At 35.7% G+C, this 16,132-nt stretch overlaps 2 protein-coding genes across 3 annotated transcripts; one reads left to right on the top strand and one right to left on the bottom strand.

Annotated features, from left to right (window-relative positions):
* Positions 1 to 346: 346 nt before the first annotated feature.
* On the top strand, positions 347 to 15,272 carry LOC132545372 (uncharacterized). Of its 2 annotated transcripts, none has more exons than XM_060209052.1 (2): positions 347 to 356; positions 12,617 to 15,272. In XM_060209052.1, the coding sequence occupies exon 2, from the start codon at positions 12,654 to 12,656 to the stop codon at positions 14,718 to 14,720; it is 2,067 nt and encodes a 688-aa protein (XP_060065035.1). In that variant the 5' UTR covers positions 347 to 356; positions 12,617 to 12,653; the 3' UTR covers positions 14,721 to 15,272. The 2 variants fall into 2 exon arrangements, with proteins under 2 accessions (XP_060065035.1, XP_060065036.1); XM_060209053.1 differs by lacking the exon at positions 347 to 356 and adding an exon at positions 5,019 to 5,105.
* Positions 4,895 to 11,816, bottom strand: LOC132545361 (N-lysine methyltransferase KMT5A-like). Its single transcript, XM_060209041.1, has 4 exons — positions 11,781 to 11,816; positions 10,515 to 10,581; positions 9,897 to 10,035; positions 4,895 to 5,353 (listed from the first exon to the last, which is right to left on the bottom strand). Exons 1-4 carry the CDS (start codon positions 11,814 to 11,816, stop codon positions 4,912 to 4,914), a joined length of 684 nt encoding a protein of 227 aa, XP_060065024.1. The 3' UTR covers positions 4,895 to 4,911.
* Positions 15,273 to 16,132: the final 860 nt, after the last annotated feature.

Genomic DNA, 16,132 nt, shown 5'->3' with positions numbered 1-16,132 from the left:
ATTTCCCGCTGAATTAAAAATACTCTCCTATCGTCGACATTGTTGACTATAGACCTGGATTTTCCATCATTGATTAACGATATTTACGACATATTCTATTCAAAATTATAACTCGTAATATTTATTACATATATTTATTCTATAACCACTTTTTCTCGCTGTTTACCTACTGATGTATAAGGAAGAACTACGCAGTAGCGGAAGTGTTTCACTTTCTCACAATCAGTATCTATATATAAGACATCGTCTTGATTTCGCCGACACCGTGGAGAGAGTCAGCCATTTTGTGAATGCACAATTGGTCATCGCCTTCTTGTAAAACGTTCGAATGGACAGAACGTCATCTGTTGCTACACGTAAGTTTAAAAAAAACATTTATGCATTGTATCAATAGTAAATCTAAATTATATCTGTTTCACCTTCCTTTGTGATACTGATATATTAAGGAATAATCACAACCGGGAAGTAGATGAACACCAACTATAGGCCTTATTTACGTCCTTGACTTGTAGTTTTCAGTTCTTTTGTATTTCTTAAATCAAATTTGTTTGACAGCAGGAACTGCATCAGAGATTACGTCCTATTTAACATAAGTTTAATTACAGTCAAATCTGATTACATAACCTACCCCTCCTTCCACCTCCCCTCACATTACACCCCCATCCCCTTATTTATTTAACATCACCTTTTATTGCTTTAAATTGCATTTCAATCTGATTACTTAACCCCCCCTCCCCCCACCTTTTTTTTTTTTATTAAACATCAGGTTTAATTACATTCAAATCAGATTACATAACACACATAAACACACACCACCCCTACAACCCACCCACCCACACTTACACCGTTTATTTAATTTCACAATTCATTACTTTAAATTGCATTCAAATCTGATAATGTCACCTACTTTATTTAACATAAGTTTGAATTACATTTCAAATATTACATTACCACCGATCGAAAATACAAACATAGTGGGATTTGGAGATACGTTTCGATAACTGTTATAAATCTAACTTTTTATTTAACTCGTACTCGAGGATTAACAGAGCGAAAACAGTGAAATAAAAAATCAGGTCATCAGTTTATTTAGAAACACTATTTGATACACCGTCGTTCCGAATTAGATGCTTGGGTTCTGCTGAAACACCATTTATTTACAAAATGGTATCATCTCTACTGCATATATGTGTGCAGTTTACCGTTTGCATGAAGATATCGCATACACATAGTTTTCTTTTGTGATGCACCTTGATATGGTTCACCAATCAAGCCGAAAATGATGTGATACGTGCATTTTTTTTTTGTTTGTTTGTTGATAATGGGTGTAGATTTCTTCGTTAGATTGTTTATATTGTGTAAATGCATTCAAAGTTCCAATGTTGTAACGTTTATGCAACGTTCACAAGTGTAAATTTCAATATTTGTCCTCACTACGCTTAAACCACGCTCACAAAAGTGTACAATTCTAGCCGTTTCAACAATATCAGTGATGACACCTTTTCCTTAAAGTCACAAGTCATAAAAAACCATGTGGGTTTTGAACCAATACTTGTTTGGTCAGAGGCAGTGGGGAAAGTTTATATATATAGTAGTGATTCCAGGGTCCTTGTCGTCTTTTCTAGCAACAGTTATAAACGGTGGGTTTCGGCCCCGTTCTGAAGGATTGGGAAATTGTGTAAAATCCTTCCTATTCTCCTATGTAAGCATATCTTGGTTTCGACCTGAGGCGTCCTGAAGTAAAGAGGATTCAATATTGTAAAAAGAGGGGAAATTATCCTCTTTCTAAGAGCTGAGAGATGAGATCTGACAGACATAACCCAATAGGGTAGAAATAAATGGTATCTTTAAATAATCATCTTCATCTGTTGAAAACTGACAAACTCACAAAATTTTCTTCGTTCATATTTTCCCTTAGTTTTGTCGAATGTCAGTTTGAATCTGTTGACATATCAGCATTTCCTTTGTTTTTTTTCTATTCAAACGGATAAGTTCCCGTTTTGTTCTTTAAATATCAAGTTTAAGCCGAGACGAGCAATTAAATAACAAAATAAGTTAAGTAGTTTCGATTTCATAATAAAAATATTTAGAAAAATGCATAACTGCGTATAAAATGACAATATAAAAACGAAAACGAAGGAAAGAAAATATTCCTTCGTTTGTCACCTAATACAGCTGGTGAACTATTAGTTCCCGAGGTCTACCGTAAGCTGCAAGTCATGTTTTCATTCATACTGATAATGGAACGGTTTGGAAGATATACATGTAATTTACGTTGTTCTTAAAATATCAATTTAGAGAATTACAACCATTATAGAATTTCCGGACTAGTGCATCTCTTAGTCTAGATATTGATTATTTTTTCGACTACTTTTATTTTTGCTCAGTGGCCAGCTTTAACATATAAGCCCTTAGTCTCACTGACGATTCCTAGAAGGACAAAACAGCTGTATGATGTAGTTTAATTCATTGTTTGGCTCTACTGTAGCTAACTATACTTTCATTAAAATGTGCTGTTAATTTGTTTGTCTTTTGTACAATCATTGAGCCATTGAACGTGATCTATACATCTACATGGAATATCGTAATATCGGGAAATCATTTCCTTGTCTGCCAAGTTGAACGTCCATTCAACATCAAGCGTCATTTTGGGACAGAATCTGCTCTTTATTGCTTGTGGCTACCTCTCGTTACAACATAAACGCCAGTTAAATGCTATCTTAATGAGTGGAAGTATATCATCTGATGAAAAACACTACAGCGCATGGCGGCTGTGACATCATCTTCATAATATACACTAACCGAATAGTTATGGAACCTACATACCTCACATCTTCAATGATACCTTATCGATCTTTTGAATAATTTAAATGGAAATGTCCGTCTTATCGCGAGCGTAAATTCTTTTTCGAGAATGAAATAAATTCGCGTAAACCGATGATGGTTCTTCAAGTATGCATTACATGGATATTTGTTTATTAAAACACTCAAAGATGGATAATCCGGATATGATATCTGTAATAACTGGGTACTTCCTTACTGGAACTCAGATCCTTAAAACAAGTTTTTGGCCAGTCAGCAGAACACATATAAAAGAAAAATCTGACTCTGCATCAATAGATATGTAAAGTCTTACCTCACTGCTGTAATTTACTACTGTAACGATAAACCTAACATCAACGACTAGGACGGATACGTTTGATAATACACACACACACACAAACACCATCACACACACACACACACACACACACACTCTCTCTCTCTCTCTCTCTCTCTCTCTCTCTCACACACACACACACACATACACCTCTCTCTCTCTCTCTCTCTCTCTCTCTCTCTCTCTCTCTCTCTCTCTCTCACACACACATACACCCCCCCCCCCCTCTCTCTCTCTCTCTCTCTCTCTCTCTCTCTCTCTCTCTCTCTCTCTCTCTCTCTCTCTCTCTCTCTCTCTCTCTCTCTCTCACACACATACACACACCCTTACACGTATTTGATACAAAGTCAGGACCTGGCTCCCAAAGGTAAACCAAGGGCACTCACATATAATGGTATTATCACAGTAATTGATGACTGCAAACAACGGGCTTGGAAGGTATACTCACCACATAATTTTCATTTAACATAAGTAATTTAAATGCTTCATTATTATCATTTGAAAATGAATGAAAAGAGAGGACATTTGCGACAAAGGGAGGACAAATGTGTCTTAGATACAAAAAGAGGACGCGTGTGTGTACATACAGAGGACGCGTGTGTGTACATACAGAGGACGTGTGTTACCTCCAAAGAGAGGACGTGTGTGTACATACAGAGGACGCGTGTTACCTACAAAGAGACGACGTGTGTGAACATACAGAGGACGTGTGTGCACATACAGAGGACGTGTGTAACCTCCAAAAAGAGGACGTGACTGTACATACATGTTCTATACATATATATGTATTACTTGGCTAATACGTTCATATTGACTATCCATAGAAAAAGATACATCGGTTAATATCCGTTTTCTATGCAGCCAATCGCCTTTGTTAATGTTTTCTTCTAGCAAATAGAACAGCATTTTGACCAAGTAAAAAGTTCATAATTCTTTTACTATATAGAAGAGGTCCATGGGCCTTAATGGTCACCTGAGTTCTGATGTATTTATACATATAATTGATATTTTGTTTTCATAATAAGAGAGATATCAAACAGACTTCTAACCAGAGACCTAGCTATATAACCATGGTGATATAGGTCTCTGCTCTAACCCAGCGACCAGGGGCGGATTTTTCTTACCTTTGCCCAGTGACTTTGACCTTTTGTCATTTTACTTCTCGTTTGATTCCAGTCAATTTTGCTTTATCATGTGAAAACAACATTTATCAGTGACTAGATACCACATTTGACCTTGACCTTTCCCCCAGTGACATTGACCTTTGGTAAATTGGCTCCACGTTTAATTCTCACCAACTTTGCTCCATGTTATAATCAAATGTTTATCAGTGAAAAGATATCAAATAGTAAATTTAATCTTTCATTCAGTTTGATCCTTTGTCCCTGTTATCAGCCCCTAGGGGCAATAGTCCCTCTTATCAGCCCCTAGGGGCAATACTGTATTAAGTAACACAAAAGGCGAGATAAATCATTGAGGTTTATTTTTTATTATTATTTCTTTCAAATCGAACACAAGCACCACAAACAGATGCAATATACAGTGTAACTTGTCTAAACCGGATGTCACCAGGACCAAACTTTTTGGCCGGTTTACCCAGGTGTCCGGTTTGTAGAGGTCAACATTGCTTACATTTTCCATTGCTGGGACCAAACATTTTGGCTGGAATACAGAGAGATCCGGTTTACACAGGGGCCGGTTTAGACAAGTTACACTGTATTACCATCTGACAAAGATAAGAACAAAACATGTCAAAAATTGTGGGAAAAAATGAAATTATTTCCGTAAATTGAATCCGTCTCATTATTAGAACAACAAAAACAAAAGTCATTATCTGGTTTGCTGGCATCAGTTGCAGATGCAGGGATGTTGACCATTGAGACAGAAATGTCAGATGCTGGTTCATTGGAACTGTATGTAGCAGTATCATCAGTTTCTGTCACAGGTATACTATCCTTCTGTATACTGGATACAAGATCATTTGGAGCGTCCTTTACATTTGTAGTATTTCTCCAGGGATATGGACCATTTCCATAGCAGTATAACAATTCCTCCCTTGGATGTATATCTCTGATGGCATAGAAGAAAATATGGGGCTCTCCACAAATCGGAACCATCTTTGGTTTCAGGTTTGGCTTCCTGTCATCATTTATCAGACGGCCTAGTGATCCATCATCATGCGTTGCATCTAACCTGTAAAAAAAAGTTGGCATACCGCTAAAACTTTGTCATGTTTTGATTTCTCATTATAGATTTACTGAAAATCAGAAATGTTATTTGTAAAATTATCCCACTTCGCTGATAAACCATGAACAAACAGATTTTATGCTCAAGTGAGTGAGTGTTCCAGGTATGTTGGACATTGTTTTTGACAGGAAAATCATGCACACATTACCCGAATAGAAGCATTTTTTTAGCATTTTTAGACCCAAAGTTGAGGGTACTCATATTACACAAGTGTGCACATTACATGGATTTTTTACTACTGAGGTCGGAAGTGGGGGATGAGCTTATTACCGGACATCCCCCCCCCCCCGCCTAATGCACAAATGTTGGTAAAAAAGGGGGTGGGCTTATTACTGAGCATGGGCCTATTGGCGGACAAATATGGTAGTGAAAAATATTAATACACAGCAAGAGTTTTTTTGTGTTAATTATTTACTGAAGATCACTGATTTAAAATGAAGACTTACAACAGGTTGTAGTATAGTGAAATCACTGTCAAATTGCCACATTGGCAGGGTTTTTGCCAGCTATTTTGGGAAAGGGACCCTGAGCAAAAATTGGGAGAATATCATCGGCATTTTCCACAAATTGGGAAAATATCATTGGTATTTCATAAATTTTGGGAAAATACTAGTAAGTTTCACCAAATCCTTTGAATCCTTCCCCAAAATCTTTTTTGTGTAGTATTTAGAATTATGTGACAATACCATTAAAAAACATGTCAATGTACCGTAAACGCTTTGCATTCAAGTCCTTATACAACGTGCAATTTAAACACAGATATGATTTGACTTCCCAGCGCACGCTCACCAATATACGTGTGTACATTTGTGTAGTTGACATGATTAGGCCTAATGACTCAAAACTCGTAAAAACTGTTAGCAAATTCAAATTGGGAAAATACAGATTGAAATTGGGAATGGGTCCGGTACAGATACCTGGCAAAAACCCTGATTGGGGTCTCTAAAATGTAGACACCAGGGTCTCCGATCTAATTAAAGCTGGTCAACACGACAAATTATTTCCATATATTATGATATAATTATAGTCACCCTTATAATGCTAGCTAAGGCACGGTCCCTTATTTCTGTCAGGACAGAGTTCTTACATTCATCAATACCAGAACTTTATGAAGAGTCGATAGAACATTAGAATAATTTGGAACTAGTAGTATGTAAGATGTGAATGTCATTGGTAGTCAAGTTTTACAATACAAGTATAAATGACCTTGACCCACTTTTAAGGTCACAATAATTAAATATGTTAAATATGTAAACATCCTTTTCTAATTTATATAACCAAATGTCTCAAAGTGCTAATATTAGCGTAGCTCTTACTGTGAAGGGCAAATAAGCCCTAGTGGTGAAAAGCCTGTAAAATTCTTTCCTACAATTTTTTAGTTGTTTATTGTTGTTTTATGTCCTATTGACAGCCAGGGTCATTTAAGGAGGTGCTAGATTGAGTTCATACACCACTTAACACTGATTTATTGGTCGTTTTTACCACCGAATATAGGCGGCTTTCCCTTGCCAAAAAAAGGTAAAATTTTCCCAAAACTGATGGTAAAATTCCCAATTGATACCTGACTTTATTGATGGCGGTGAATATTTCTGATATCCTACTAATTGCCAGTTTCTGCCCAAGCACCGTAAGTGTTTGTTTTTGTGTTTTTTTTTTCTTAGATGTTCAAGCGTTTACGTGAGCCCAAGATCATTAGTACGTTTGAACGGAACCCGCATTCTGCCTATTAAGCAGATGATTCGCGAACTGAATTCAACTTAAATACGACACCTATACGGGCAAGGATCAGATAAATGGAAATAGTTACGGGCGTCACATCGACTTTTTAATTGTTGTTGAAAACCTTATTTTTTAGGCTTTTTATAAAGCTTGAAACCTTTTCTTCTTAATAAAAGCAAATAAAAGATAACTGGTCCATTTCAATTGAAAATAAAATGCTATAAAGTTTAAGTGGACAACTGTGATGGACGTAACATTGACATTTAAAATCAATGTTTTTTGGCATTTTTAGCACCACATATTGAAGATTTTATTAGCCATTTAGAAAATATAGAGCAGTATTATCCAAGTGTTTCTTTTAAGTAAAGCAGCTATTTTCCAAAAGCACCATTTCACCTATTTTATTGATGTGATGGACGTAACAGTATTATGCATCATTTTTTTATTATTATTTAAAGCATCCAAGTTCAGAAGAAACATAATGTATTGTATTTCTTTTATGAAAATCAATAATTTTCAAGACTAAAGCAATGCTTTCAATTATAATAATGCCAAATTTTCAAACATTTCAACATTTTAGGTTGTTTTTCCTTATGGACGTAACTTTTGACAGATTGACATGTTGATAACTTGAAGCTTGGTTGGAGGTAACAAACTGACACAGATATTGCAAGTGACAAAGAAAGAAAGAGATTTAAAACAATTACGAATCAATCAATTTTATTTTGAACGTTTCACATCATGTACAGCCATCTTTGGTCAGCTCATGTCACATCTGTTAGAAATCTGGAATAAGATGTAATAAAAATATGTAAGTATTTTAGCAAAAAAGCAGTTACTTATGTGGTTTTTTTTTATCTTAAATGTTTTTTAACAATGAGTAAAGTACTTATTTTAGTGTTTTATCAAAATTTGTTATTTATATCTTATCTTTTGAATTATTGAATTATTTTCCAGCAATGTTAGTAATAATATGTACCTTTAAAAATATTACGTCCAAAGCATTCACTGATGTCAAAGTAATGTGTCCGTCACAAGGTATGTGAAATATGGCCCAGCGGCGACGATTGTTCGTGTAAAATTGCAAATGTTTAATTTCGTTATAATAGTTTCAAGTTAAGTAATGCGAAGAAACTCAGTTACAAAAAATCTGCTGTAAATTTTAAGACGATGGTGCGCCCGTAACAATTGACATGACTAACTGTCAATCTGTTACATACGTTCATGCATAACTTGTCAAAATGTTACGGGCGACCGGCAAATCGTTCATCATACTCCTTGTGCTCTACATTTATTTTCGAAAAAACGTCTGAATGAATGCGTGACAGTGTCAAACTGAATCACAACTCAAAATTGTATACATTGATCGTACCGTTCGTCATCTATTCACATTCATAAAATTACGTGATGCCCGTAACAACTGAGAATATGTTGACCGTTCGCACATACTCACCCACACAGAAGCCATCTTCCGACTGTACACCACTTTTGGTGACGTTATACACACAATGGCACACTAAAGATGGAAACAGCAAATCGTGTCGCAATGTAGTATCCGGAAACCGTAAATTACCGGACCCGAACGCCTGTAACAAAATTGACCGAATTCCACACGGGGGAAGCAAAATACTTCAAATTAGCTCAATATATACTCTGACATGTCTAGAACGTTCTGCACTTCGTTAATTGATACTATTTATGTAGTCATTTTTTTCCTGATTATGCTGCGTTGGGTCACACTAAAATAAAACCAAAAATCTAGCGACATCATGTTTGACCCTTCAAGTTACGTCCATCACAGCATTTTGTCTTTATATTTTTAAACGATAAAACAGATGATTACTTTAATTATTTGGTTTATTTATTATCTTTAATATCTTAAATTTGATGCCTATGCTTCATCTTTTCTGGCTCATTTTCACAAAACTGAAAATTTAGGATTTTGACATGCATGGTTCTGAATACCCTTATATTAATATATTAATCAAATATTTTAACAGGTGCTGACACCATGTTATTTCAGTTATATGCACTGTCAAAATTGAATTAAAATAACTCTTGTGATGAAATATTCATATATTTTTTATTGAGAAATAAGTCTTATATGTGACGCCCGTAACTATTTCCATTTATCTGATCCTTGCCCATACAAGTTGTACTGAACAACGCAAACTATATTATAAGAATCTATTCTCAAATTCTGTCGTGTTAAAACAGTGTGTTGTGACACTAACTTGCTTAATTATCGTCCCAAAGTGAAACAAAACAAAAACATGGGTGCCACCATTTTGTATGCGGGGATGAGACTAAAAACAAGATCTGGGGTGGAATCTAGACGGAACATGCAGTACGAAAATTACTGATTAAAGACAAAGAAAAACAAGAGCATGTGGATCTCTTAAAAATTTCAAAACTAGGAAAGTTTACCTGTAATTAACATTACGGAACTATAATGTGGCCATTTATTTTCAGAAACCTTTGAAATGATTACAGAACGAGTACTCGGTCAATATAAAAACATAGGAATTTTTTTCGGCCAATATAAAAACATAGAATTTGAAAAAAAAAACTTTGTTTTGGCTTTAATAAGTAATTTTTAATTTTCCCAATTTCCTGAAAATGCTGCTTTAAAAAAAACTGCACTACCTATGTAAATGTTCTGTTGGGCACTTGGATGGATTTTGTTCTTAATATGCAATGGTCTACCTGCAAACTATGCCCAGCTGAAATTAGGACACCATGCAATAAACCAGGATGCTATCTTACATACCAGTACTGTTTGCCTTTGAAGACACATTCAAAAATATATGTGTCATCCTCACTTTGATGTGGTTCATCTGTCCTTATGACACCACAATACTCCAGCACAGTGTCCCCTTTTGGTATATATTTTTTGCCAGCACACCTTTACCTATGGGAAAAGATTACATTTTGATATTAAATTCTGCATATTTAATTTGTCAACTTTAATCTTAACACACAATATCTAATGACTGATGCTAGCTCAAATAAATCTCATTCTGAATACATAATATATAAGTTTAACACAAATTAATCAGAATTGTATAATGAATTAATCAGATGATGTGACATATATAAATAATGTACTGTCCTGAACACTATAAGTGAGATTTATAAGCACTAGGATCCGCAGTTAAATTTCTTATTTACTACATCATTAATACCATCAAGTCCTTGTGCAGTTGTAAATCATTACTCTACTCTTCTATTCTGTAGTTTTAGCAAAAAAATCATTCTTGAAGTAAATCGAAATGCATAAAAAAGAAATAAAATATATATTAAACACTTTTCTTTGTATGTCTGACAATATATTTAATGATCCTTTTAAATTGTTCTGAATGGATTTTCAATACAAAAGATGCTATACCTTTTTTTGGTATATTTACAATGATGAAGTCATCAAGTGGCCTTGTCTTTGGACCATTACTCTTTTTCTGAAAAGAAAATATATTACACAATTATAAAAATCTGTTAAGATTTCAAGAAAAATCTCTCAAAAATGGGGCTATACAGAAATTGATGGTTAAAAAAATTAGGCTGTCATGAGTTCCCGGACACGGGTCGGGTTTGAACAGTGACCTGTTTCAAAAATGTCTACCCGAGTACACGACAAAATAGGAAATATTGGTCTTATGTCAATGTTACCAGTAAAACTTTATTAAATCAATAAAATTTCTTACTCTGATGAGATTACACTTTCTGTATCCAATATGTTCACACGCAACAATGTATTACTAATGTTTATACTCACACTTGTATTTCATTACGCAAACCGGAAACCGTCACCTCTGGCTCAAGTGGCCATGTGTACTTGAAACCTTAATCATTGTCGTATACATGTATATAACTAGCTAGAGACTTTCCGGATCAGAATTGTCATGTGACTGCTACTTTCTGTTGGTCATATTATATGCAAATTGATTTCTTTATATTCTGTCACAACGAAGTAAAAAGTCCTTATCATACATTGATATATAATATATTACAGTCAGCCCACTCAACCCAGACACTAGGGCACTGGCTTATAATTATATAAACAAAGGAGGTGTGAACCACCTGTAATCGGCCTAACCCCTTAATTAAGGCAAGAGTAGTCTGAAGGGTTCTGACTATCTCACCACGATTTTATTTTTGACATGGTCGCGGTCAATAGTTAGAGTATTCTTCCTTACAAAAAAACGCGAAATTTTAGCGACCCCTGCAAGGGTCGGCGTTCAAGCAATATTTTAGATAATTTATGACAACGCGATATTTATAAATTATACGTCGATGGAAAGATAAAACATTTTTCTACCTACAGTGTACGTGCATATGTATCAAAACAATTAAATGTTGTAAACTATGTACACTTACTTCCACTTATTTTATTATTTGGAATGGCCGTCACTATGCGGAATCTCTCTAGATTTGTGCTTGTAAACATAGCAAAAATAAATGAGCGGGAATGTCAAGTTACAATGACAAATCTAGAGAGATCCCGCACAGAGGCGGCCATTATAAGCAAGTGAGAAATAAAGTTGTTGAATCAGGCTATTTTTAACAAAGTTAATTCAGTTTTAAATGTTGGAAAGCTATATAATTTTTCATGGGGGCTAGCTACCGTTGTTAAGATAAAATGTGACAGATAACTTACCTCTGTTAAAGAACGCAGTCTTTTCGTAAGAGGCATAGCGCCTCACTCCTCACTAAATTAAGATCATTGCAATAGAAAATTCGAAATCTTGTAATATCGTTTCCGATGTGATCACATATAATCTCAGTGTCTAGAGTGCAAAACATACCGAGATTGATATAAAACATTTTTGACATTCTAATCACCACCTTCCATACAACAGCTAAGGATGTTTACTTTTTGTCTTTTGTAAAAGGCCTTAGGCGTCCATCGACCGAAGGGATTATCGAGACACCTAAATTTACACCACCGCTCGCGATTTAGATCTATAACTTTGTATTTGTTTTATGTTCTATGTATGTGATGTAATTTATGTAATATTTGTGTCTTGATAAAGCGGCAGGTCGCTTGTTCGTATCGTCGGTATCACCTCATTGATCATATATTATTATTAACGTAAACAGTCGTAGAATAATCATGCTTGGGAACAAACCAAACAAAAGGGCACTCATGTTGTCTTTATGTACATGCTTTTCCCTGTATTTTCTTGTATGACTTGACCTAATTAAATGAAATTATAAAAAAAAAAATCGAAAAAGTAATACCGGTATAATGTCCGAAGTACCCCCATGGCACTGAAGGAGGAGACATTCAACAATTCATTTTGTTCACATATTTGTCTTGTATATCAACGTTACAGAGTGTATGTGGGAAATATCATTAAAATACATATATGGTATCGGAATAATTAGATTGATTATTAAAAAATGTATAGGTCTTATAAGCAGGTATAAAAGAACGGAATATACAATAAGTATTTTGATCATTACACCTTTTCAATTATGTGTATTTTACAGGAAGCAAAGACAATTTGATGATTTAAGAGATCCTGAAATGGCAGAAGTTGAGCCAGGTCCAGAATACAAATGTTTGTTATGCCTCAACCAATGCAAGCGCCCCAGGAAGCTGACATGCCATCACACGTTCTGTTACACGTGTCTGAAGGAGTACATCATTAACGAACACGTGACTACTGACGAGAACAGACTCTATTTTCCTTGTCCTGTCTGTGATGCACCAATAGCTCCAAGTGATACTACCCAACCTGTGAATACCTGGGCGTTATCATTTCCTATCAATCGTTTGTTCATTGGTTCCACATCAGCTACATCATCAGATGACAAAGTCTGTGATGCTTGTTGTCGCGAGAATGAGGCAAATCCAGCTGAAGTTTTTTGCTTTGACTGTCCAGATTTTCTATGTAAACAATGTAGAATTGCACACAAAAAGAACAGAACGTCGACAAAACATGTACTTGTATCAGCGACAGAGGTATGCAGCGCTATTGATCTCCATGACTTATCGATCAATGGTTTGTGTTCCAATCACGATGAAAAGATTATAGATGTTTTTTGCCTCGATCACAAATCATTGTGTTGTGGGGTTTGTGTCTCTCTTCATCACAGACACTGCAATAATATCAAATCAATAAAAGAAGTTTCAAGTAAAGCCATGGCAGGAAAGCCACATCATGAGGGAGAATGGGGGAAGATCGCAGAAGAACTAAGTAAGATGCTGAATGAAGACGAATCAGAGATGGTTAATCTAGCTTCGGAAGAAAAAGAGATATCTGACAAAATATCACAAGCGGTGCAACGTGCTAAGAACAAGCTTGATGAGTTGAATGGATTATTTCAGTCAGATCTTCGACAGAAATTTAACCACTGCAAGCAATATCTATCTATCCGACAGAAGCATATCAAAACATTTCAGGCTAATGCCGATAACTGTAGAGTTTTGATGTCACGGTTAGAAAAGCGAGGAGATCTTCACAATATATTCATCGCTAGAGAACAAATAAAACAACAACTGTTAGCACATTTCCAACGTGTGGATCATCACACGTGGAGACTTCCAAATAGTTTTGAAGTTACAGTCAATATGCCAACAGTTTTTGACAACATGATGGAACTGACATCCGCAGCAGATATCAACATGACATCTAAAACTTCACAGGTTTCACTTGATTCCAGAAAGTGTGTCAACAACATGTTTGAGATACTGCTATCAACGCCATCAGCTTCATCCTTTGCGTGCACGGTTTCCGGCTCCGACGTCGAAGGATCATTGCATCATCTTTCTGTAGAGTTAATACAAGAAAAATTAGAAGTGTGGAAAGGATCGGTCTCTCTTATGGCAACAGTAAAGAGTGCTTCATTAGGACAAACGGAAGAAATATGCCTATCAGGAGGAGTCTTTACTGACAAAGGAGAATTAATTGTCACGGATTTCTACAACAAAAGGCTCATAATGTTCAATGACAAATATTCATATCTAGATGAACATGCTGTCGACGGGAACCCTACTGACATAGCACTTGGGCATTCAGATCAAGATTTATTTGTCGCGGTGGTGGACAACAAAATATTTAGATTTACATTACGTGATGGTCAATTGTCCACAGTAAACAGTTTTAAGAGCCCGATGCAAACGTGGGGCATTACGGTGCACGGCCAGAACATGTGTGCTGGAACGGATCGAAGCGTAGATGTTATGTCTGTGAATGGAGATATGATTAGATCATTCAAGAAAATGGGATCATTTACATACCCTACCGTTTCACAAGCTGCCGTATACCATAAAGATATTGATGACATTGTGTGTACCCAGCTAGAGGATGGGAAAGAAATCGCAAGGTACAGAGATCCTTGTCTGAGGGAACCCAGAGGTATGGGACAGGATAGAGATGGCAATATATACGTATGTGGTCTGGGTTCGGGAAACATCTTTGTTTTGTCACCTGATTTGTCACGAGGAAGGGAAATCCTTCCAAAATTGTCTGATATCACCAAAGCATATGGAATAGTAGTCCATCCTACCAAACTGGAGTTTGTGGTGACGTCATTGAAGGAGTCGACTTCTTTGGAGGTGTACAAAATAAATGAAAATGATCCCATGTAAGTGCTTCAAACATGTTATCATCTATTTCAAATGAAAAATATATGTAGATATGGTTATCTAGCGCATGCGTGACAGCGATACGGCTTCTTTTCATGAAGCAGTGACATTCGTGACTGGCTTGATTAAATTATAAATAGCAAAACATCATGGTTGTATCCATCTTCCTAACCATTTTAACCATTTGCAAGACGTCCTACAGCACGGCCACATAAAGGACACAAGCAACACACGTTTACAACAATTGTTTTAAGTTCCTTCTTGCCAATTTGTCCGCCGTGCTAATGATTTATTAAATGAGTCAATAAACTGTGATCGATGACACTCTCATAGGGCCCAGGATCAAATTGTGGTGTGCGGTTGATGTACTTAGTGATCAAAAACTTTTGAACTTGAACTCGTTATTTAGAGCTTGTGTCTTTAAACTTGATGACCATTGTGTTGATGTGTGGACTGAACAAATAGTTGTCGTCAGCAGAATTCAAGAACTTGCCGGAACCAAATACGTCACAAAAGATAATGCAGCTTATCCATTAAATAATAATGTACATTGAACTATGATTTCTTTGTCTTCGTTTTCCTCTAGAATTAATTAATATCTATGTACATGTTTTTGCCGTATTGCATGATATCTTGTTGAATGTCTAAAACGTTTGTTCCGATATAATGTAAAATCAATACAGAAAATACCAACATGTTAATAGAATCTTTACTTAAACCCAAATTCGATGTTGAGCAAATATGAACGAAAGAAAGATTTATATGGAGACTCTGGAAACTTACGAGAATAAGTCCAAGTGTTACGGTGTCTAGGTGTTAAGAGTACGATGTGTATCATCAACACACTACAAATCAGGTTTCGATGAACCATACATATTTATTATTTTCCAATAAGAACCAATAAGTCGACAGGGCATGTGTAATAACTTCCCCAAAGTTTTCATTGACTTTCTATCTTTAAAATTGGCAAGTTGGTCTCCAAGACGGTAATCAAAGTTTGAATGGTATTCCATGTGTATGTAAAATTTGATTTTGTGTATATGCCTGTAAAAGTATGTTTTTGAGATCCAATAATTCAGTGTAATTTTGTCCCAGTAAATGCAATACATTTATATTGACATCATAGAACATCATGATAATTTACTGGCAGAAGTAGTCATCAGTAGTTCGCTAGAAGTATTTCATTAAAATTAAAACATTGTTTTCATCAAACATTAAATTTGACACTGAGCTATCTCCGTGCTCTGTGAAAATATACTTCAGATAAAACTCTGCCGACAATGGGGGTAATTCTATTGCTCTGATAATGAAGTGGTATTCGCAACGTCATGTAGCCCAAAACTATGGTGTACATGAGACAATATCCCGTTTAGATGGGCGCCTCAGGGAGACAGGATGACCGACCCAGTAGCAGG

Source organism: Ylistrum balloti, unplaced genomic scaffold, assembly GCF_031769215.1.
Source record: "Ylistrum balloti isolate Yb309-2 unplaced genomic scaffold, AGI_CSIRO_Ybal_v1 Utg369844, whole genome shotgun sequence".
In the NCBI taxonomy this organism is placed as follows: domain Eukaryota; kingdom Metazoa; phylum Mollusca; class Bivalvia; order Pectinida; family Pectinidae; genus Ylistrum; species Ylistrum balloti.
The sequence above is the reverse complement of the archived record's forward strand: the minus strand, read 5'-3'. Positions and strand labels throughout refer to the sequence as shown.